Source organism: Manis javanica, chromosome 7 (genome assembly GCF_040802235.1).
Source record: "Manis javanica isolate MJ-LG chromosome 7, MJ_LKY, whole genome shotgun sequence".
Lineage (NCBI taxonomy): Eukaryota > Metazoa > Chordata > Mammalia > Pholidota > Manidae > Manis > Manis javanica.
This window is the reverse complement of record NC_133162.1, coordinates 29,294,769-29,317,595: the sequence shown is the minus strand read 5'-3', so window position 1 is coordinate 29,317,595 and position 22,827 is coordinate 29,294,769. Positions and strand designations below refer to the sequence as shown.

Below are 22,827 nucleotides of genomic sequence, written 5' to 3'. Positions count from 1 at the left end.
AGAGTTTGCTTTATTGCCCCTCAATTTAGAATCAACTGCTTGGAAATATGTTAGTTTTATCCAAAAGTGCTTATTTACACTGGTAAATAAGGATAATCTTGTTTCATCTGGGTCATCTGGAACAGAATGGAAATCTGCCTGCAGTGAGGGTCCCTAAGTGAAGTGGAGGTGGGGAGGGGAGACCACAGCCTTGATGGACAGCTATGCAGAGAAAGTCCAGCTGCTGGGAGTAAGCTGAAAAAAAAAAATGTCTTCTGGAGCTGAGAACAAATGAACAACTCTCAGAAAACAACAGTGAAAACCCTGGATTCCTAAACATCTTGGTTTAAGATGTCAAGTCACTGTAAAATATAAAAGCTTTTTATAATCCTCTAATCTTCACAGTGATCTGTACATTACTAATCTGGGAGTTAAAACAAAACAAACATTAAAACCTTTGGGGAGCTGTACACATCCTTCCACTTAGTCATACAGAACTCTCAAGGGTTCATGGCATGTTCACACCTTTGGCAAAATGGCTTAATGCCTGAATGAGGAATAGAGTCTGGGTGAAAGAAAAGATGCAAATCAGCTGGGATCTTGCTCCAGTGTTTTCTAAAGGGATGGTGGTTCTCAACCTTGGCCACATACTTGAATCACCTGGGGAGCGTTAAAAAATACTGGGGCCTGGGTCCCAGCCCAAAGATTTTTATTTAATTGTCCCGGGGTTCAGCTTGGGCATAGGGATTTTTAAAGCTCCCCATGTGATTCAAAGGGCAACCATGGCTGAGCACCAGGGGTGGAAGAAAGAGAGGGAATATGTTTGCAGCTGGGGGTGGAGGGAAATCAAACAGCTTTCTTAACCAGTACAGTCTGAGTTTATTTTGAATAAAGAGCTTTCCTTACTCTTTGGGAGTACGGTGTCAGGAAGCCACATTTTTTAACCTAAAAGGAAGATGTGAACTTTTCAAAGGAAGGTTTTGTTGAATAGTCTGAAGTGAGCATTTTTGCCAGGTCAACAGAACTGTTTCAGTTAATGTTTTCCCCCTTGCGGGTACACTGGCAAGATGAACATGCTCCTCAATGCATACCAGCAAAGTGTGTGTGCAGCACTTTACAGAATGAATTAGGAACTGAATTAGATGAAGCACTTGCATGGATAGCTCTGTGTTTCTTAACTACTGAAAAGAAAAACTTTGTGCTTTTCCTGAAGGTCAAGTTCTATACAGGCATGTAGTTTTCTGTCAGGTCCTGGTTAGTGTCACAGAGAGCTCCCTATAGACAAAGGGTGGGAGTTCACACTTTTTCAGGCAGGTGGAACTAAGGGCATTAAATATATCTTTCCACTTTTCAGATGTGCATATAATTATTTACTTAGATAATGCTTTATACATTGGTTATAGCTACTAACTCTGAACCACAAAACACCCTCAAGTGAGCACAAGAGGTCAAAAGAATCCAAACTCTTCTAAGTTACAATGAGTAAACTGAACATTAACCAAAGATTTGTAAGGTTCATTTCTCTGTATAGTTACTTCTCTTTATATTCTCTATAGACTGACTCAGAGCCTTAAGTATCTTTATAAATCGATATGCTGATATATATTTACATTTCTACTTTCACAGCATCTATTTCAGACTTTCTGGACTGGAACACTAACTTGAATGCTGCTGGTTGAGTAAGTACCACCTTTCTGTTCACCCACAGCCAGCTTATAAATCTCCCCAATCCCAGGCACCTTTCTTGCCACCCAGTGCTCCCAGCCTCTGGGGGGCTCTGCGTAGCTTTTCAGAATGGCTGCAGGTGTTTTGGTTGTGTACACACCAGCAGGGCCTCCTCCTCCAGGCCAAAGAGGTCTCCATTTGAATACTTGCTTTTCAAAGAAGGATCCTTTTTTTTCCCTGACATTTTTAAACCAGCACGCGCAGCCTGGCATGGGTTAACAGGCTTCCTCACATACTGTCAGCTTGAACAGGGCTATGGACGTTTCTTACCTCTTACAGAACATCACAACAAATTACAAATGCATTAAAGAAATGAATACAAAAAAATGAAACAAAAAAAGAAACTAGAAGAAAATAAAGACACCCACATAATTATCTGATTCTAGGAATATAAATCATGCACATGTAAGTGATATGAAAGAAACCACAAAGCAAAAGACAAGTAGATTTAACTATGAAAAGGGAACAACACCTCTGTGTGTCAAGGTACTACATTAAAAATGAAATAGTTGGGAAAACAGCAAATTAAATACTAGAGAAAATATCTGAACACATGATAGGTAGCATAGGGAAGCTACCTTTATATTAGAAAGCATCAATAAAACAGATAACCAATAGAAAAATAAGCAAAGCACATAGAAAATTCACAAAAGCAATACTGTACTAATAGGCATGAAAAAATTTTCAAACTCATTAATACTTAAAGAATGCAAATTAAAATGAGAATACTATTTTTCATTATGAAGTTGGCAAATATTTAAAGATATCACTGTTGTGCATTGGTGAGGTAAACTGTCTCCCTACTCCTTCTCAGACCTGCACAACTAAGCTTGTCTGAGGTACGAAAACTGAACAGCTAATCCTATGAGATAAGGTTCAGTAACTCAGTGGATTCTAAGGTGAACAGAATAGTGAGCAATTTGGAGACCTGGCCATTTGAGGAATGGTTGAAGGAGCTGAGTGTTTACCTCTGAGACTAGAACTCTAAGGGAAAACATATTGGAAAATTGTTATAAAGAAGGTATAGATATACTCTGCTTAATTTTTCTAAGGCAAGGACAGAAAGAGAAGAAAACACCTTTGGTCACATATGAAGAGGATCTTTCCTATAATCAGAGCAACCTCATCAGCCAGAAGCTGACAGGCTTTCTGTCAGGGATGTCATAGGAGAAATTTCTTGACCTCTAAGTGTACTTTCAAGTTTTTCTTCTACAAAGTCATCTTTTAATAATGGCAGAACTTTCATAGGCTGGTTTATTTTAAGACAAAACTAATTTAAATGATCCCAGACAAGTGAAGGCAATGGAAACCTGCAGAGAGTACATCTGGTTGACCAGAGTTCAAAAACTCCAGGTACCACTCAATATCAGCAGCATAGAACTTAAACACTTTGCTCTCTTGAGTCTGCTAAGATAAATGGAGTAATGGCCCTTTGGTCCCAGAAAAAGGTCTTCAGATTTTGTTTCTGAGTGTGTGACTGGGAAGCCTTGGTATAGAATTTTAGGGCTAAAGTTTCTCCCAAAGCTTTTTTTCATCAGATCTGTCCATGTCCAAAAATAAATGTGGTATTTTACTTGTTATAAAGACATTGTGCTAGGTCAGATGGTGGCCAGTTCAGCCCTGAGGACTTCTCACACTAGCCAAGCTCTGAATCTCAAGATGAAGTATTATAATGTGGTTTGTTCCAACAGGGATATGAAGATATATTTAAAGTCTTAGCACCTGGGAGTTACTTGAGTATTTTCAGAACCATTCTGTTTGGCTGACATTAAATGACACTTCTCTAAAGGCATGCAGTTAGATGCCAATGTTTTTCTTTGATATAGGATTTAACGAGGGTGAAATGAAAAGCAAAAGTTATATTCCAGAGAGGGGGAAAAATAAGCAGTATGTAGAAAAGGAAAAAGGAGATGTTCATTTATTCACAGAATAGGCAATATGATTCTTGGTTCACAGGGGCCTTCAGTTTCTTTCAGCTAAAATGGAAGCTGAAGGAGAGGCTCATATAGATATGAAATTTAAACATTTAGTATGGAACCTATTAGCCACAAAGCAGAAATACTCTGCACATCTCTCATGACACCACCCAGAGGCTGCTTCCTGGTAGTTATTTGTTTCTAAAAAAAGAGATGAGCTTCTGAGGACAGGGACCTCAGAATTTGCTCCCCCACCAAACATCCCACATTAAATAGCTCTTGAAGGCTGGGTGAGGATGGGGTCTGGCATTAGGAAGATCAAGGGACATTCTGGTCTGAAGCAGTCACATTTCACTTCACGTTCAGACTTTCTTCTGGATTTGTGTACTTGGGATTCCTGAGTTGTTATAGTTATGAGACCACAGTTCATTTAAAATTTTAGCTACATTAATTGCTATTGCAAGTTGGATTGTTGAAAAGGAACTAATTATGTTCGGCACCAAGTAGGACCTCAGTAAAAGCATCCTTGTAAGCCTCCCCTGCCAGCCCCTTCCCCTCAGCAATGCACCTCCGAGGAGGAGCCTGTCAGGTGCAGAGGAGCTGGCAGAGCCTCGGGATGGGGTCAGAATATAGAAAGCTGAGACTGATTTTTATAGACCTCAGACTAAAGTAATTTGAGTCACTCCTGGCATTTAATAGTCCCTTTGTTTGAGAGGCGTGTGGAAGACACAAGGGAATTACCCAATTCTGCTGAGAAGAAAAAAGGTCTTACTAAAATTCTGTGACTGGGAAACAGAGTCTTAGAAGCAACTCCAAGAAGAATTTTTAAGAAGGATCTGAAATTAGGACTTGGGACAAAAAGTTAATGGAACTGGGGCGAGTTAGCCTAAGGGAGAGAACATTGCTGAGTAACCTAATACTCCTCAAATATATTCATTATGTGAAGAGCCAAAGATGAAACAAATCCAGACAGCATCATGACAGAGTTCAGTTATCCATGCTGGGTATCTGTCAATATGTCATCATTTCATCTCACTAGACTGTTGGAGTAGCACAGTGTTGAAGAAAGTGCACTAGATTTGGGGCCAGGAGAACTGGATGCTAGATACTTCCCAGCTCTGTCACTTCATAGCTGTGTGACTCTTGAATAAGTCACTAAATGGTCTAAGGCTCAGTTTCTTCAACCCTAAAAGGGGAGGGAGGCAGGACTTGTTCCACTTGCTTCTTGGTGCTGTTCAGAAGGTTAAATGAGATAATGGTTATTAAGGCTCTTTATTATATATAAAGTGTCAGCCATAAGCACAGAGGGCCCCAATGTTCTTATAGAATTAACTGCTCAGATAGGATAGAAATTATGGCCACTCCATCCCCAAAGGTCTTAAAACACAGAGCATCTTCTGGTCCAGATGGCTTAGCCAGAGACTATCTGAGGGCAGGAGAATGAACCAGATCACCTCAAAATATCATTTCATCCCAGGATTCTTAGCATCTGCTGATTCCCCCAGGTTAGTGTGTCAGAATAGAGCAGCCACTGTGATGAAAGTTGTTTCCTTCATTTCTAGTTTTTGGATAGTTTTCCTTCCAAATGGAATTGAACAAGATACATAGGGAAGGCCACTGGGATCTAACCAAACACCTGCTCTTAGTTTGACTTTTCCCTAAAAAGGTGAGTCGTGTCTTTTGGTGTAAGTTTACTTACTTGGCCCAACTTCATGTTGCTTCTCTGTTTGTTGAAAGACACTGGAGAAACTTAGGTCTTGGGTAGAACTGATTCCCTAGAGGAGAGTGTTTATTGATTTGTGATCACATGAGGCATTGGGCAGATTTTCTCCCTTGTAGCGGGGAAAGCTGCACCAAAGGTGTGCTTTGATTTATCCAGGAGGGACTACTATTATGGTCTTCTTCCCAGGAAGGTGAGCGACCAGGGAGTAGGGCAGGGGAAGGACTTGCAGATGGAGACTTTTTGGAGAAAAACAAGCCTGATATTACCACCACTCCCTTTTTGTGTGGCCTTTTAGTGGCTTGAAGGAGCTACTTTGCTGGTGACCACAGAGACAGCAAGCCCGCAAAGTGAAGTGGGAGTGGGAGGAGGGAGAAGAGAAAAACAGGATTTTAGGGTCTGATGGGACGTGGTAACCCCTTATCTCAGCTTCCCCCTGAGTGAGGTATAAGGGCACCTCTGAGATGGCTGCTTCCTCTGACTAATAGGCTGCCTCCTGAGAAAGCCTGTTCCATCCCTGGTCAGACCAGCAAGCCTTTGGAAAATGAGCTTGTTTTGTGGTGAAATCTTTCTCTTTAAAACTGCACTCCCTGGTTTTCTGTCATTTGAGAAGATTCTAGGCCAAATCCATTTTCTTTCACTTAGCACTCCTTTGAATATTTAAAGAAAGTCCCCATGACTCACCTTATTTTTCTTCTGTGAATTAAATCTCCCCATTTCCTTAGCCATCCTTAAAAAGTATGAATTCCAGACACAGAATACCCTTCTCTTGTGCACACTACAGTTTTCTACGTTTTCCTTCTTCTACCCTATAGGGTAGAGGGCACCCACCTATGCCTGGTTCCTAGAATGAGAACTCTTGGTTACATAAAGAGTCAAGACTTAAGTGGTGAGTTTTATGATTGGTTCACTCAGTGGGATGAGAAACAGGACCCTTCATTTGTGGATGTGGTGGCCTAGGCAATGCCCTATTAGTGGCCCCAAGGTGCCTCCTGACACACCTGAGCCTTGAGTTCGCATAGAAGTAACCCTTTGGGAGATTTCAAGTATTTCCAGCCCTGACGGCAACTCTAAGAGAATGAGAATTACCCCATGTTCTCAACAAAATCTAAGGACTTTGCCAGCATCTCCCTACTCCTGAAAGCCCAGGCCAAATATCCAACTGGTGGCTTAAATGGCATATTGACTTGCTCTACATCCTCATCCTGGTTCCTCCAGACAAGAGCAATCACAGGTTCCCCGGCTCCCAGAGCTTTCCACCCCTTTCTGAGCTAACATGGCTCCAGCAAGGGCTCAGCAGACACAGAACACAGAATCTAGCCCCGGGGGCTTATAAAAGAGTGAAGGAGACACCAAAGGCTGAAATCACTTCCTAGCATTTCCTTTCATCCTTTCCTGTGGAGTCTGCCGCACAGAAACCACCCCCTTCCTGTGAGTCCCCCATCCCAGAACCACTGAGGGCCCTTGATCTTGTTAGTAATTATTCAGCAGAGCACTGGATGGGGCACTGAACATGCACATGACAGTCCCTGCCTAGCTGCTTACATCCCAGATGGCATAGCACAGGGCAGAGCCACCAAGGTCTAGAGCGGGAGAGGTGTTACCCTAGCAGTTTATAGGAGAGGAGCAGGTTTAGAGAAATGAGAGAAGGGCCCAAAGCTCCACAGGGAGGTAGGCGCACGATTAGGGCTGAAATCCAGTTCTCTTGACTTCCATCCAAACGCCCTTTAATTCAGGGTGTGTAAAATCAGACATGTTAGTCTGTATTTATATTCATATACGTATGTGTATGCATAGGTGTGTGAATTGTTCATTTGTAGAAGGTTTCGTGTCACCCATGTGCTCTCGTTTGATTCTCACAATAACCCCATCTGACGGGTAAGGGAGCTGAGGTTTGATTACATAGATAAATGGAGGCAACTGGATCCATATCCAGGCCCTCTGACTCTAGCTGCCTCTTCTTCCAGTTAAGCGACATTGTTACTTGATCTCAGTAGGTACTACCAAATCCCTCTTCAGGCCCCCTGTGGAATGGAACTCTCTTTTACTCTGTTCCCCTCCGATATGCTCAACAAAGCCACAGCACACCTCCTCAGCAGTGTAGTGACAAGGTGAGGCACAAGACAGCATAACTGCAACATACAACATATTGGTAGCCAGTGAGAGTCACTTGAGCCACACTTAAGGACAGGTATAGGCAGGACAGGAGCCGAGGTGTGGCCTGGGTCAAACATCAGAGGAGAAATCCTAGAGGAGGGATAAAAATGGAGTAAACGGGGTTGAAGTGCCCTTGGTTGGTGGGGAAACAAGCTCATAAAATGATGCCACCCTCTAACTACCATCGCCTCACGTTTCATGGCTTTGCATTTATGCAATTTTTATCCCGTCTTTTTATCATAATCTTAACAAATCCTTATCCACACATTATCCTAAAAATCTCAGAAGACCCCACGTTTGAAGAAATCTTAGAGCAGTTGTTCTCATCTTCTTCGCCAGGCAGCTAGAGTCCTGAGCTGAGGAATAGCAAGGCAACGGACATGTACTGAGCATTTACTATGTGTCAGGAACTTTACATAGATAACCTCACGTACTCCTCTCCACATGGGAGGTTGTGCAGATGAGAAAACTGAGACTCACAGAGATTGTGTACCTTGCCTCAGATGCACAGCCAGGGCAGGGATTGAGAGCTCAGCCTGTTAGACTAAGGCGGTTGGTCAGTTCCCTCCACGTAGTACATGTGATCTTCCTGATACTGGGCAGGCTCAGCTCCTAACCTCTTTGGCTCCAGAGAACCCTCAACTATCACAACTGCTGCTGAGGAGTGAGCCCCTCTGCCAGAGTTGGCAGGTCACTATTGGATGGCAGTGGGTGACCAGCATACTTGCAATCCTTAGACAAACAGACTCAGGATGAGAACTGGAGAGCTGGAAGGCATCTTACCAAATGTACAACAGCCCTCGAATTTTGTAGATGAGGAAAATGAGGGCTAAGGGTAAGGACTTAAGGATTTGTCCAGGTCAAATGATTATTTAGCAAAGCTGGGACCAGACCTGGGCACCCTGTCTAGGATGTAGACCAGGAATTCAGCTGGTCATGAACTACCAGGAAGCAGAGAGAGAGGATCAACTGCTCAACAGAGTTCTCCTAATACAGGTAGGATTGAGAGGAAAGAAAAGTAGACACAGTGGACATGAAGCCAGAAAAAAGAGTCAGTATGTGAACCAAGACTGAAAATTACAGATTTAGGGTGGGCTACAGAGCCTCAGTAAGTGGTTCCCCAGACTGTGTTTTGTTCCCGTCGCACAGACAGTTGGAAGCCAAGCGCCAGCCACCACGGCCGCAGTGAAACGGCGGGCAATCAGCGCAAATAGTTGTGGGTGGCTGTGGGAGTGCAAGCCACCTGCTCCAAGTTTACAGCTTTGTTAAACTTGGTAAACATTAAAAATGGAATGGGAACGCACCCAGTCTGCACAGCATCCCATGTCCTTCCTGGGAGGCCTTATTCAGGGAGCTGGGGTGGCCTTGCCCGTGGCCAAGCCCATTGCTGCTTTCTGGTGGTTAAGGGCAGTGCTGCCAACAGTCTCTCCTAGAGACTGAGGGAGGCAGAGAATATCTTAGAGTCATATATTTATAGGGTTTGCAGAGGCCACAAAGCTCCCAGAATGTAATTTGTCTCTTAATGTTCAGATAAGGAAACTGAGATCCTGAGAGGTGATACACCTACAGTTACAGAGTTAGGGGCAGATCTGACTCCTTCTCTCTGAACTTGGGATCCTTTGTCCAGTGTTCCCTTCTAGCCCCAGAAGGTTTGTAGATGATGACAAAACAGTGAGTTACAGCATTGAGGAATATGTTATACAGTTACATTTTACAGCTGAAAGGGACACAGTTCTCAGTGCTAGTGTTTTGGGTTGTTACGGGACTAGGGGGTGGTATTGGCACTTAGTGGACAGGGACCAAGGATGCAAAACAGCTTGAAATGTGACCATTCTGCATAATGAAGAACTGTCTTGCCCAGATAGCCAGAGTGCCCTTGCTGAGAAATATTTTGTCCACTATTTGACTTTACAGGTGAGGTATCTAGGCCTAGAGACAGGGAGGGGCTTGACCAAAGTCTCAAAGGGAGTCAGCAGTCTCCTGACTCCATCCCACTGAGCCCCTGAGTGACTTAATAACAACCCGGTGCTCTCCGCAAAGGAGCTACTCCAGCCCCCTCCCCAAGCAGCTCCTGTTGCACTCGCTCCTATTTCCAGGGTGGCACTTACTTGGACTGAAGGCCCTCCTGTCCATGAGGCTGTAGCAGATACTGGTGTACAAGCTTGTCCCTGAGCGTCCCTGCCAGTTTGATTTTCTTTCTTGATCTGTGCAGGTTGATGATAAAAAGTGTAATGGATCCTCGAACATAGTTGTGGCTGAGATCAGGAGAGAGAGAAAGTAGGAAAAGATGGAAACAAAGTGGTCAGTTAGATACTTCTAAGTAATTTATAGACAGCATGAAACAGGACTACCTCAGGAAAAGGCATTTATTTTATAGTTCTTGGCCACACTAGATCTTGGAAGACAGGAAGGCCTTGTTATTGTGGTTTCCTGCAAAGAAGATACCCACTTCCCACCATGCGCTTTTTGTTTTTGTTTAAATATATTGTGATGATTTTAGAAAACAAAGTATCTTTTTCTGAGTGCGGAATTAAAACATAGTGATTTCAAAAAAAGGAAAAATATAGAGAAACACAAAGAAGAAAAAGAAAATCCCTCCACAATTTAAGTATCTTGAGGTATGATAACATTTTGGGTAAGATCCTTCCAGTATTTTTTAGTTTATTCATTTGAGAAATATTACTGAGTACTTTGATACACACATATATATTTCTCAGTTTTTATGTAATTGGGATCACATTATTCACACAAATTTTTCAGTTCATGAACATCTTAAATATATTCCCATGTTATTATGATACATTTTTCTACTTATATAAGAAGGCTATAGTCTTCAATAATAGGAAGTTTGTTTAACTAACCTCCTACTTTTGGGGGTTTTCAATGTTTGCCATATAAATTATATGATGAAGGATTTCACTGTACATAAACCTTTTGTACATAATGATTATTTCTGATGCATAAAGTCCTGGAAGTTGGAAACATTAAGTCAAGGGGCATAATATACATTGTATGATTCCTCACCAAATCTTCTGGTTCATTCCCAGTGGTGCCCTTCCCTGTAGGAAGATTTTATGTCCCTGTTCTATTAAACACTCAAGTGATCACATGATTGGCTTCAACCAATGGCTGGACATGTTAAAACCTCTGGGCAGAACCTTTAAGAGAGAGCCTCTGTTTTACTACTTCTGTTCTCCCTCTGCCAGACGACAGAGGCTGTTCTATTGATCTGCATCCTGGAATGAAGATGATATAGAGCAGAGCTACAGCTGAGCCCTGACAGACACGCAGCCTAAATGAGAAATATATTTTCTTATTGAAAGTCATGGAGATTTGGAGGTCCCTTATCATAGCATATCCTCGCCTATCCTGACTGATACACACATTTTGATAATTTTGATATTAACTCTAGAAAGCTTGTGCCAATTTGCGCTGAGCAGCTATTTTTAAGAGTACCCATTTCCTCATTCTGGTAAGAACACTGGATTTCACCTTTTAAAATATCTTTCTTAACCTGAGAGTGTTAATGGGATTTCAATGTTGTATTAATTCGTATTTTTATAAAACTCATACTAGGTGCATCATTTTTTTCATTTGCTTGTTTGTTTCATTTCTTCTTTTGTAAGTTGACCATGTCCTTTGCCTTTCTATTGATTTATAAAAACTATTTATTTATTAAAGATAGTGATAATTTATCTTCATGTATGTTGCAAAATTTCCCCCAGTTTTCTTTGATCAATTCAGTTTGTTTATCTTGTACTTGGATGTATTAAAGTTAAAACTTTAATGTAGTCAAATTTATTGAACTTTTTGATTTCTGCTTTTGGCCTTTTACCTACCCCAAGATTATAAAACTATTCACCATTTTGTAATCCTTTTAAAACAGCACAGGATGTTCAGAACTATATGCCTACATGCAAGAGCCTTTCAGCACGTATCAACAAAACTGTAATGATTTCCTTCTCTCTTGTAGGAAAAAAAGACTTTGTTTCTAAGGGTTCCCTTAGGACCCCATCTGGATGGGTTAATGAGAGGAAACAGAAAAAATGACCCAGTCCTGCCTTCAAAAGAGGAGTTCAGAGAAACTCGAAGTCAGCTTTGCCCGGAGGAAAATACCATTCCTTGCAGAAACAGCACCCCTCAGCCCCTGTGGGTCACTCATCTCTGCTTCTAAAGGTGCTAATTAAGAGTTGGGTAACCAAGGGCAGGTCAATATGATAACTTGGGTTTTTAAAAAAATTATAGTTCCAGGGTTCATCCATGGAGATTTTGATTCAATTTATTTGTGAGTTGGGCCTGGGAATCTGCTTTTTTTTTTTCTTTTTCTCTTTTAATCTCTCTGGGATATTTGGTATATGCGTTGGGTTTGGGAACCACTACCTAGAGCAATACATTAGGTTATGAGATGCCTTCCCAAGGTAATGTCTTGCTGGCTGTGTGTCAGATGATCTTTTTGCATTTGTAGGAGGATACATTATTATATTCAGTGGCTTTGGATGCCTGAATTGATACTCTGATAAATTATTAAATGACTCTTTCATCTGGTTCCTTGTCCTCATCCTTCTCAATTCCCTGAAGCTAGCTTTTGGAACCCAGTGAGTTAGGTTAGAAGAGAATGCCAGTTTATCTGAGCAGACTGTGTCCCCAGAACTCTGAAGAAAGATGCTGCTGAGTCAGTGTTTGCAATCCTTAAAGAATGCTGACTGTAGCCCATTGGTGGGCTTTAAGCTTAGCTGAGCTCTGTGCAGAATTGAGGAAGCTATTAACTAGAGGTAGCTTGGGCTTCAGAGTGTGAGCAAAAGTATGCATGTGTGTATACCAATTTTGCTGGACTGTGGTAAACCCTTTTGCTAACTACCCTCAAGTACCCTTCTTGAAGGCCAACAGTGGAGAAGACAGCCACATGCCTTTCTGAGTTTCTCCTCTGCAGAGCTGGGCAGAATGAGCCCTTGGAGACTGTGGAGAATGGTGAGATGTGGGGAAATGGTGGGTGGGAGGGAGACCTGAAATTACTGCAGGGAAAGCAGTCTTCTTACGCTGCTTGGCAATGGTCTGATTTCCACTTGCATCGCTCGCCTGGGGGAGACAAACCAGTAGTGGAAGGCAGCCCTGAGGCCAACTGTGCTGGGGCTCCTGCTGGACTCAGGGAACCTCCTCAGGCAGGAACTGGCACTGAGACTGCCTGAGCCGTCCCTTTCCCTGCTTGGCTGATGGGCAAGGATGTTAAACAGAGGACTTCTGGCTGCAAAGACACATTCTTGGATGGGGAGTGCAGCACTAACCTGAAAGTACAGAGCTGAAGAAGGAGATTCCTGAAGAATGAATATTCTCTGCCCACGGAAAAATAATCTCGTAGGAGTCTCTGTTCCCTAAGAAAATGGGGTCTGACTGAAGGTGTGGACTGCAGATGGTTGCTGCCCTTCTGATGCTGTCAAGTCCAGGTGGCTTGTGGTTCTCTTAATGAATGCCCCTCTCTGTCTGGTAGAATACCTTCTGCTCCATGTCTCACTGATGGTGAGACTTTTCCACCAGCAGAGAGTCCACGTATCTGGAGCCCATCTTTCTGGCTGTTCTTTTGCTCCCTGACTTCTTCTCTGTGCTGCCACAGGAGGAGAGTGGGGCAAGGAAGGAACTGGAAGATCCCGGGTGTAAGAAGTGGGAGGTGCATCTTGACTTCCAGATAAAAACAGTCACTGTTCTAGAAATGTCCCCAGCGAAGATGGAGGACTAGGAAAGGGAAGGGAAGACAATACTTTGGAACCCATGGTCATTCTCAGTGCAAGTCAATATTTGAAAACTGGGTTGGTCCATTGTCTTCAAATCTAATTCAAAGTTCTTGGGTTCGGCAAAAGTCAGGCCATGTTTTGCCAAACATTTTTTCCCCTAATTTCAAAGCCCCTGTGTATTTTAAGGGAAATTTAATCCACATGTTTCTGATTCATTTACACTTAACTCATCAAAATATTGTTTTGTAAGAGCCATTTGATGTCCAAGAAGCCTCAGGAACCTTTTTTTATGAGTCTTTAAAAAAACTTCTTCTGAAAAACAGGAAGTCATGTTTTTCCAATAATAAATGAACTTGAACCCCAAAAGGCTCAATTTTGCTTCAATATCCACCAGGTTCCAACTGGTTCTGAACTTGGCTTAAGACCTCGGCTTTTCCCCCGAAACATACATTGTCTCAGCAGAATAGTTCATAAAGAAGAAGGTTTCCCAACCCAAACTTACTTGTTCTCTGAACAAGAAGACCCAGGGTGAGAACTGCCACGATGCCAGGGACCTAATTTGTTAATTCTAGAACAGAAAGCAGAAAAGCACCTGCTGGTGTTGGTATGAGTATCTAACTTTTTATCCTAACTCAGTCATAAAAGGCAAAGCTCCAACAGTCAGAAACAACCCACAATGTGAAAGACTGCTGTGAGAGGCGATGAGGCATCCAAGCAGAGGCTGCATGACTGTCAGGGAGACTGTAAAAGGAATTTCTGTGTTGTGTAAGACACTAGGCCAAAAGATCTCTGATGGTTCTTTCCAAATGTAAAATCTTTTACAGTATTAATGTTGTTATTTGTAAATAGGGGTGATAACATAGAACCTTTGGAATTCAATATGATAAGAGAAATGTAAATATCTGACAAGATACTTGGCCCATAGCAAGTGCTCACTATACACCAGAGTGCAGGGGTTGTTTTAATAGACAGTTTCTTTGGGTTGTTCTACTGGTGAGTGTATACTTTCTCACCCAATCCCCATTTTGACCAAGGATGTATATTTTCAGAGTATTGGTCAAGATTGAACAGTGTAAAGCCAGTGTGCCCCACTCTGGGACATAACTTGTTTGAGGTCTCATGCTAGTGAAGGACAGAATTCTGAACCACTCTTCCACACCACCTCCTTCTGGCTGATGTGATATGAAAGGGGAAGACAGAACTGCAAAGCATCAGTGGTGCCCTGATGCTCTGTTTCTGCATTCATTCATCAGTCACTGAGCCCTCCTTAAGCCAGTCACTATGTCGACACCAAGAATACAAAAAGAAATGAGACACTGGCCCTGAGTTCACGGTATGCTCAGAATATGAGTGACAACTTTCCATAAGAATGTCAAAGAATGTCAGGATGAACTCTGGGGTGAGACTATGAGGAGCCCTCTGTGAGGACATCCAAGGCCTGCTAAGCCCATGGCTAAAGACATTTTTTCCCTGGGTCCTCAGACTAGTAGTATAAAGGCCACAAACTGATGTGCTTCCCCACAGAGACAAAAGGTGCCAAGAGTAATTTTTCTCTCTTGAAGTTGGGGGTCCACCTTTTTGGGTGGTTATCTCAGGACCAGGGTGGAGACAAGGAATACAATATTTCCTTGTGCGGTGATCAGATAACTCCAGCCAAGGCCACAAAGCAGTCACTCTCTGTCAGGTATTGGTTTGAGCTTCCTGTTGAGCAAAAGGGACGTTGAAAGCCTCTGGCCTCTGCCCAAACCAGCCTCCTCTCCTCCACAATAGGCACTTGTATCTACAGACAAGACAACTGGCCTCTGGCCCTCCTATGCTCAGAGTGATTCTTTGAAAACTCTTATCATGATAAATTAACTGGCTTGGCTCCTCTCTCATCAAGGAAGGGGAAGGAGCCTATTGTAACCTGACCACTGGAGCTCTTTGTGCTCCCCACTGCCTGTGATTAGCCCCTGATAGGCCCACCGGAATGAAGGTCTGGCTGGAGGCACTTGCTTCCTTCCCCACTCCCCACCCGCAGGGCTTCTCTGAATTAAGAGAAGGAATTCTCTTCTCCAGAGCCACCTACTCTGCTCCTTCAACAGGAAATGATGTAAGAAAGCCATATTTGGTCGGCTTTTGTTTTAGACTCAATTTTAAGTTTTTACCCTTTGATCTTCATGTTTTAAAATATTTTATCTGCCAAGCTTTACTTACTTACTGATAATTATTTTTCCTGTTTGTTCAATGACAACTCCAGTGACAACCAGAGCTTCAGGTCAAAAAGAGAAGGATAACCATACATTTCCATGTTGATTATTCTAAGTCTAGCCCCCTAAAAAAAGGAAGCCTAGATTTTATTTAACCTTTAAGTGTTAAAATAGCTGAAAAGATTTTTCAAATACTGAAAATGGCTCTAAAGCTAGCATGACTACTTTTGGGAGCTCACAGCTGGGGACACGCTGGCCTCTGGCGAGGTTTCCGGTGGCAGAGCTCTCAGCATGCACCTTAGAGACAGACTTAGTTCCTCAAGCCCTGCTGGTGGGTCACAGGAATGGATTTTGTATCTCCAGCCTTTGTTCCGGTGTAGGCCCACAGCAAAGCTGCATGGTCATTACATCAACTGGCACCAAGAAAATGCTCAGTAAAAATTTGTTGGATGAAGCAAATGAAAAAAAATGCTATGTATTTTTATGAATACATTTTCTAAGTATGAGAAAGGGGGTTTCCTTGGAGAAAAAGTTCTTATCAGAGATCATTTAAAACATGCAAAGAGCAGACTTGGTAATTCCAGAAGCAGTTTTCAGTAAGTCTTAAAGGGGTTCCAAATAGTACGGAATTCTAAGAGGGCCAGGAAACCTGAATACTCCTGGGCTTGGTTTTTTAGGACATCTCTCTGAAGACTTACTTGTGGTGGTTTGTGCAGTGAGCGTAAATCCTTAGTTTGTCCCGGATCACTCGGCCTGGCCGTGGTTTCCGTTGCAGTCCAGCCACGTGCACAGCCAAGACTTTGGGGCCGATCAGGCGCTTGTAAAGGAGAGAGAGCCAGTAGTCCTGAGAAGAACAAAGAAGCAGAGAGACAGAGAAAGAGGCATATTCAGGTGTTCTGAGTAACTGCACAAACACACAGGCCAGAGGCCACTTCTTACCAGGAATACAGTGAATCCCAATAATGAGGCCCTAACCCTGTGCACATGGTCACTCCAGTGAAGCACCATCCTGGGTGGATAATGAAGTGGGCACTTTTCAACTGATCAAATAGGGAAAGATCAGTAGGGCAGACCCAGAGCAGCATACAAACAAGTGAATCAAGCTTTTCACATATGAATTAACCAGCTGGGGCCTTAAATTTTTAACTTTCTTTTCCTGTGACTTCACTTTCATACTGGTTATGTATGACTCCTGTTTAATTGCAGAATGGAGGATTTCCAATCTTTAGGACTGTGACCAATATTACAATCCAAAATGTCATATTCCAAATACTGTCACTAAGTACTGTTAGTGTGGTAGGAGGGAGATGAGGCTCCTCCAGACAGGAGACCGCAGTCCTGAATTCCAGAATCAAATATAAACAGAAGAATGTTTGCAAACCATGGTACTAATTCTTGGGCATCGTCAATAATTCTAAACTGAAAGGATGTCACTGATTAATATTCAATCTGTAACCCACACATGTATTTGAATTTACAAATGCCTATTCACTGCCAGTTTAATTTCTACTGCATTTGCTAATTATCCCATTTTGGCCTTACCTGTTTTGTATTTGGTCTTATATCCTATTGTGGGGTAATGAGTTTAGAGTTTGTAACTCACCGTGTAAAACAGAGCTTCCTAATTTGTTTAGGCTTCCCCCCGCCCAACTCCCCCGCCCCGACCCCAGTTCTGGAATTCAGTGAATATACTAGTCAGTATATGCATGCTATTCAGGGCCTTAAAGACATCAACGATGTCTTCTCAGTCTTCACCTTCCCAGGCAGAAGCCTCTTAATGATCTTTTGTTTTTTTGAATGGAGGCACATACAATAAAATGCACAACGTGTACAGCTCTTCTTGTGTGGTCATTTGTAACATCAGCAGCTTAAAAATGTCTGGTGAATTGCACAAATCAGAACAGTTAAAAAGCCCTCTGTCACGGGAATAGCTCAAAATCTGCCCTCAATTGTGGGCTTGAAGAGTTGCTTAAACATTTACCTCAATTAATTTTAAGTAGCATTGGATAGTTGTTAAATATGGCTTCTTAATATTGAAAATGGCAAATATTTCATCATTATCAATCAAATAGATGGAAAAACCCTCATTGGTTCAATTTGCTCTTATTGACTATAATTTCTGTGTTTTTGATTTGAAATCATCTTTGTGAAGTGATTATTACAGTCACCCATATTTCTAATGGGATACCCACCTTCTTCTTATTGATTTGTAACATATCTTTTGATATTAGGGTCAGAATCCCCTGGAATGTATAAAGAGTAAATGTTCTGTCCAAATTTATAGTTTGCTTTTTATCACTTTTTAAGATTTTTTTGCCATAGAGAATTAACAAAATTTGTATAGGAACATATTCCAATCTTTTTTAAAAAAAATTTCTTCCTTGTTCTTAGTTCTTAGAAAGTCCTTCCTCATACAAGGATCAGGCCAATCTTCACTGTTATTTTTTTCTAGCTCTTTTCATATTACCATTTAAAATTTTTACGTTTTAATTCATTGACAGTATTTTGGTGTATGGTACTAACTTCATTATTTTTTTAATAATTTACTAGCTGCTATAGCATCATATAGTGAATGGCTTATGCCTAAGCTCATCTTTATCACATACTAAGTTTTATCTATATGCAAATATATAAAAATATGTCATATATTATAATGTAGCATATGTAATATATACTATCACATTACACTATTTTATAACATGTAATATGTTATAAAATATGTATATCATATACTATAACACATATATGTAAATATATACCTGTCATATATACTATTTTATGACATGTATATCATGATATACTCATAAGAAATATTATAAATAATTCTGTATCTGGATTTTCTATTCTTTTCCACTGAACTCTCCATTTTTTATCAGTTTCATATCATTTTCATTATTATAATTTATATTTTCATATCTAAAGATCCAAATTCATTTCATTAGACTTTTTTTTCTTTGTTCAAACTTTTCCTTAATTAGTCATAGCCATTTATTTTTCCAAATAAACTTTGAAATCATGTTTTTGCAGTGTTTGTTGTGGCAGAGAAGTTTGAAGCTAGCATGCATTTCATTCTATGTTTGGTTAGCCTGTTTGTTTTCTTTATATTTTGTTCTGCCAGGATGCTATAGGAGTCATGATTTAGCCTGGATATTTGAACTTTTACTAGGAATATGTCCATGTAGGTTTCTGCATTAATTTACTGGTATTTGGGAAGTACTTTTGATGAGAAAGACTAAGACCTTTCTTCAACCTATAAGCATTTTTTAAAATATAGCTTTGAATTCTTTCTTTCTGTTTGTTCCAATCTCCATTGTGGGAGTCTGTTAGATCTTCATCTTCAGTTCTGTGCATTTATCATCTTCTTTCTCATTGTTTTTTAGTCTTTTTATTTTCTTTCTTTAAGGATGTCTGAAGTTTGTCTTCTACATTGCATATCTTTTTTCTTCAGGATCATTTCTGTCATTTACTAAGTCCAATGAGTATTTTAGTTGTTATTATAATTTTAGTTTCTTTGCAGTTTTTGTCTCTTTTAGCTTACCTGATTGGCACTCATTTTTTTTTCATTTCATGTGTATTATGTCTCTATTTTCCATATACAGGAGACTCTATGTAACTCACGTGACAGTGCTGAAGCATGAGAACCTGCCACCCACCTCAAATGCCACTGTGACATGCACAGGGTTGCATCTAGTTATGTGACTCTTCTCTTCCCCACTTTTGTATTTCATTCCCTTGCTTCATATTTTAGTTTTGTCCATATATTTGCTCCTAAGCAATATATTGTTTGTTAGCTTTATAAAAGTGGTATCATGCTATATACAATTTTCTGTGACTTACTTTTCTTAATTAACATTATGCTTCTAAGATCCATTCAGACTCTTACACATACTTACAGTTCATTTTTAATATCATATGAGACTTCATTATGTGAACATCCTACAGTTTATTCATTCTTCTGATGATAGATATTTGGGTTGTATCCAGATTTTTGCTATTATGAACAATGTGGCTTTGAACATTCTTGTTCCTTGTTTCTCAAGACACAGGTGAAGAAATCCGGAGAAGTGTTACTCCAACTGTGATTGGAAACCAGCAGCAGCCTGAATATCTGGGTGCTTCTTAGAAGTGCAAATTCATGGACTCTACCCTAGACCTACTGAATAACAATCTTCAGGGGTGGGGCCCCCAAACTGTGTGTCTTTCCGGGTGACTGATGCTCCTTAAAGTCAGAGAGGCATTGTTCTAGAGTATATATCCAAGGTGGAGCTGCTGCGTCCTACACAAGTATACAGATATTCAACTTCCCAGGATAACACTAAACTGTTTTCTAAAGTGGTTCCAATTATTCCAACTTATCCTTCCTCTAGCAGTGTCTGTATGAGTCCCTTGGATCCATATCCTTTCCAACACCTGTTATGTTAACACTTCTTAATTTTTGCCAATCTAGTGGGCAGAAAATCTCCAGTTCTTTTTGTGTGTTAAGAAGTCCTTATGTGTAGCTCATAAAGATATTTTGTATTTTCTTTTAAAGTTCTTTCTTCTTTCATCGTTAAATCTAAATCAATCTAGAATTGATCTGGAGGTGTAGTGTGAGGTAGGTATCTAATTTTTTATTTTTCCATATGGATAATCAATTATACCCGAAAGAGATGCGAACTCAACAGTCCAAGCAGGTTTACTGTTAAACTGAGAGGGAACCCTCTGTCCTGGCCAGCAGAACAAAGGAAAAGGTCTCTCACAGGTCAAGAGGCTTTTTATGGCCAGGTTTTTGTCAGGCTCTTTGAGGAGAGGCATCCGGGGAAAGCTGGGGAAAGGTGGGCGTGTGGCCTGCTGACGTGCCCTCTAGAGGATGCTTGTAGCCTAGGTAAGATGACACCTACGTGTCTCTGAGATGGTGGGTGGGGCTTATTTCAAAGGTGGTACTCAGGTCCAGATTCTATCAATACCCACATCATTTATTAAATAGGCTCTCTTTTCTTTAGTGATCTGTGATATCTTCCGTGTCACATTTCCATGCACTCATGGGTTTGAATTCATGGGTTTGTTTCTGGCTCTTCATTCTTTTTCTGTTCTGCACCAATACAGTACTGTTTAGTGAGCACTGTTTTATATATGTCTTGAAATCTGGTAGAACAGTTCCTCCTGTCATATTCTTCAGAAATGGCTTTGCTAATCTTGGACCTTTACTCAGTCATAGACATTTCAAAATCAGATTATAAAGTATCTAAACAAAATTTGCTGGGCCTTGGAATTTCATTGAATTTTTAAGTTCAAATAAGGAGAATTTACATTTTTATGAAATTGAGTCTTCTTACCACCAATATGAAAGGACCTGAATAATAAACTTCTTCCAGTCAGGGAGTCTTTCTTCCCACCCTCCCTTCCTTCCTTCCTTTCTCACTGGCTTTTTTGCTTTGAAAGTGAAAGGTCACAATCATATAACTTTTTTCTGTTAAGAAAGTATTCTAGATTTTTTACAATGGAAACAGATCTTGCAAGGGAAAAAAACATGGAAACTTTTTCAGTTCAGGACTGAAATCAGAAAATATTTTATTTTTAGGAGTTTATTAACCATTTAGTAGTAAGCACGGCCATAATAATCATCCAGCATTAAGTCATAAACTCGCTCTGTTGGCAGATTCAATGATTGTTGCTGGAGAAAGCACTTTCAAAGTGCTTCTACATCCTTTTCTCTCTGCCTGTCCTTTTGATATTCTTTGAAAACTATTTGTGATGCATCTTTCACTTCCATTTCTAAAAGTGTCCACTGATAGACAAAGCTTTTACTTCCCTGCCTCCTCTCCCTTGAAGAATTCAAGTACGGTATGCCCAGGGAAAGGGTGTGGTCTAGGTAATAGCTGTGTGTTTCTATGCTGTAGGCAAATGTTTGCTTTTTGCTTTTTAAAAAAATATATATATAATCACATATATATATATGTTATATAATCACAAATAAAATTAAAAAACTGATAGGGTTCCTGAATTCATTTCAAGAATGAAAAAAATCCCTGATTCCTTAAGGAAAAGACTTGAAAAGGCAGAAAAAATTTATGCATACAGCAGATAGGAAAAAAAATGCTCTTACATATATAACAACAACAACACAAAGGCATTGTATGAAAGATGGAATATAAAGAGTTTTCAGACAATAAAAATCATCAAGAAGGAAGGCAAATATAATGACTTTTTATGTCAATACTTAAAAAAAATCCAAAGCAAGAAATGTGTTGCAATTTTCAAGGGACAAAGAGAGACACAGACATTCTTTAAGTATATCAGACATAAGAAGAGGTTGAAGAAAAATAGTGTCCATTTATTAGTTGGAGAGGGAAAACTAATAACAGATGACACTGAAAAGACAGAGGTTTTAAATCTTTTCTTCTTTTTTAGTATTTGTCAAGAAGTCAATTGTTGTCTAAAGTTAGACAGTGCAGCATATGGAGTTAAATTGAACCAAAATAAATGGGAGAAGAGAAAGGAACTGACAGAGGGTTGCAGAATTTACTGGATTAATTACTGAACCCTGTGTTCCTTGAGGTCTCAGACTACATAAGCCCAGGTCTGCTGGAGCCCCTTGCCTATGTGAGGTGCTAGAGTTCAATTATGGTTTGGGTATTATGTTCAAGACTCCCTGCTAGACATTAGAGAAACAGTGGTGAATAAGACAAATACAATTCTTGACATAATAAAGTTTATAATTTAGTAATAAAGAAAGTCCTTAAGCCATGGTACAATAGTTGAAAATCCAGCAACATCATCCACCATATCAACAAGAAGGACAAAAATCACATGACCATCTCAACAGATGCTGAAAAAACATTTGATGAAATTCAACATCCATTCATGATAAAAACTCTCAACAAAATGAGTATTGAGGGTAAGTACCTCAACATAATAAAGGCCACATATGACAAACCCACAGCCAACATCATACTGAATAGTGAAAAGCTGAAAGCTTTTCCTCTGAGATTGGAAACAAGGATGCCCACTCTCACCACTTTTATTCAACATAATACTGGAGGTCCTAGCCACGGCAATCAGGCAACGCAAAGAAATAAAAGGCATCCAGATTCGTAAGGAAGAAACTAAACTGTCACTCTTTGCAGAAGACCTGGTATTGTATGCAAACCCTAAAGAATCCCTCCAAAACTACTAGACCTAATAACTGAATTCAGAAAAGTTGCAGGATACAAAATTAATACACAGAAATCTGTTGCATTCCTATATACTAATGATGAACTAGCAGAAAGAGAAATGAGGAAAACAACTCTATTTACAATTGCACCAAAAAGAATAAAATACCTAGGAATAAACCTAACCAAGGAGGTGAAAGATGTATACCCTGAAAACTACATGTCACTCATGAGAGAAATTAAAGAAGATGCCAGTAAATGGAAATACATTCTGTGCTCATG

At 40.5% G+C, this 22,827-nt stretch overlaps 1 protein-coding gene across 1 annotated transcript in view; it reads right to left on the bottom strand.

Annotated features, from left to right (window-relative positions):
* Positions 1-22,827, bottom strand: part of HPSE2 (heparanase 2 (inactive)) — a 667,843-nt gene that overhangs the window by 14,831 nt on the left and 630,185 nt on the right. Inside the window, exons 10-11 of the mRNA XM_073240566.1 lie at positions 16,111-16,256; positions 9,606-9,752 (exon numbers count right to left, since the gene is read on the bottom strand). Coding sequence (XP_073096667.1) covers positions 9,606-9,752; positions 16,111-16,256 — 293 coding nt within the window. The remainder of the gene's footprint in view (positions 1-9,605; positions 9,753-16,110; positions 16,257-22,827) is intronic.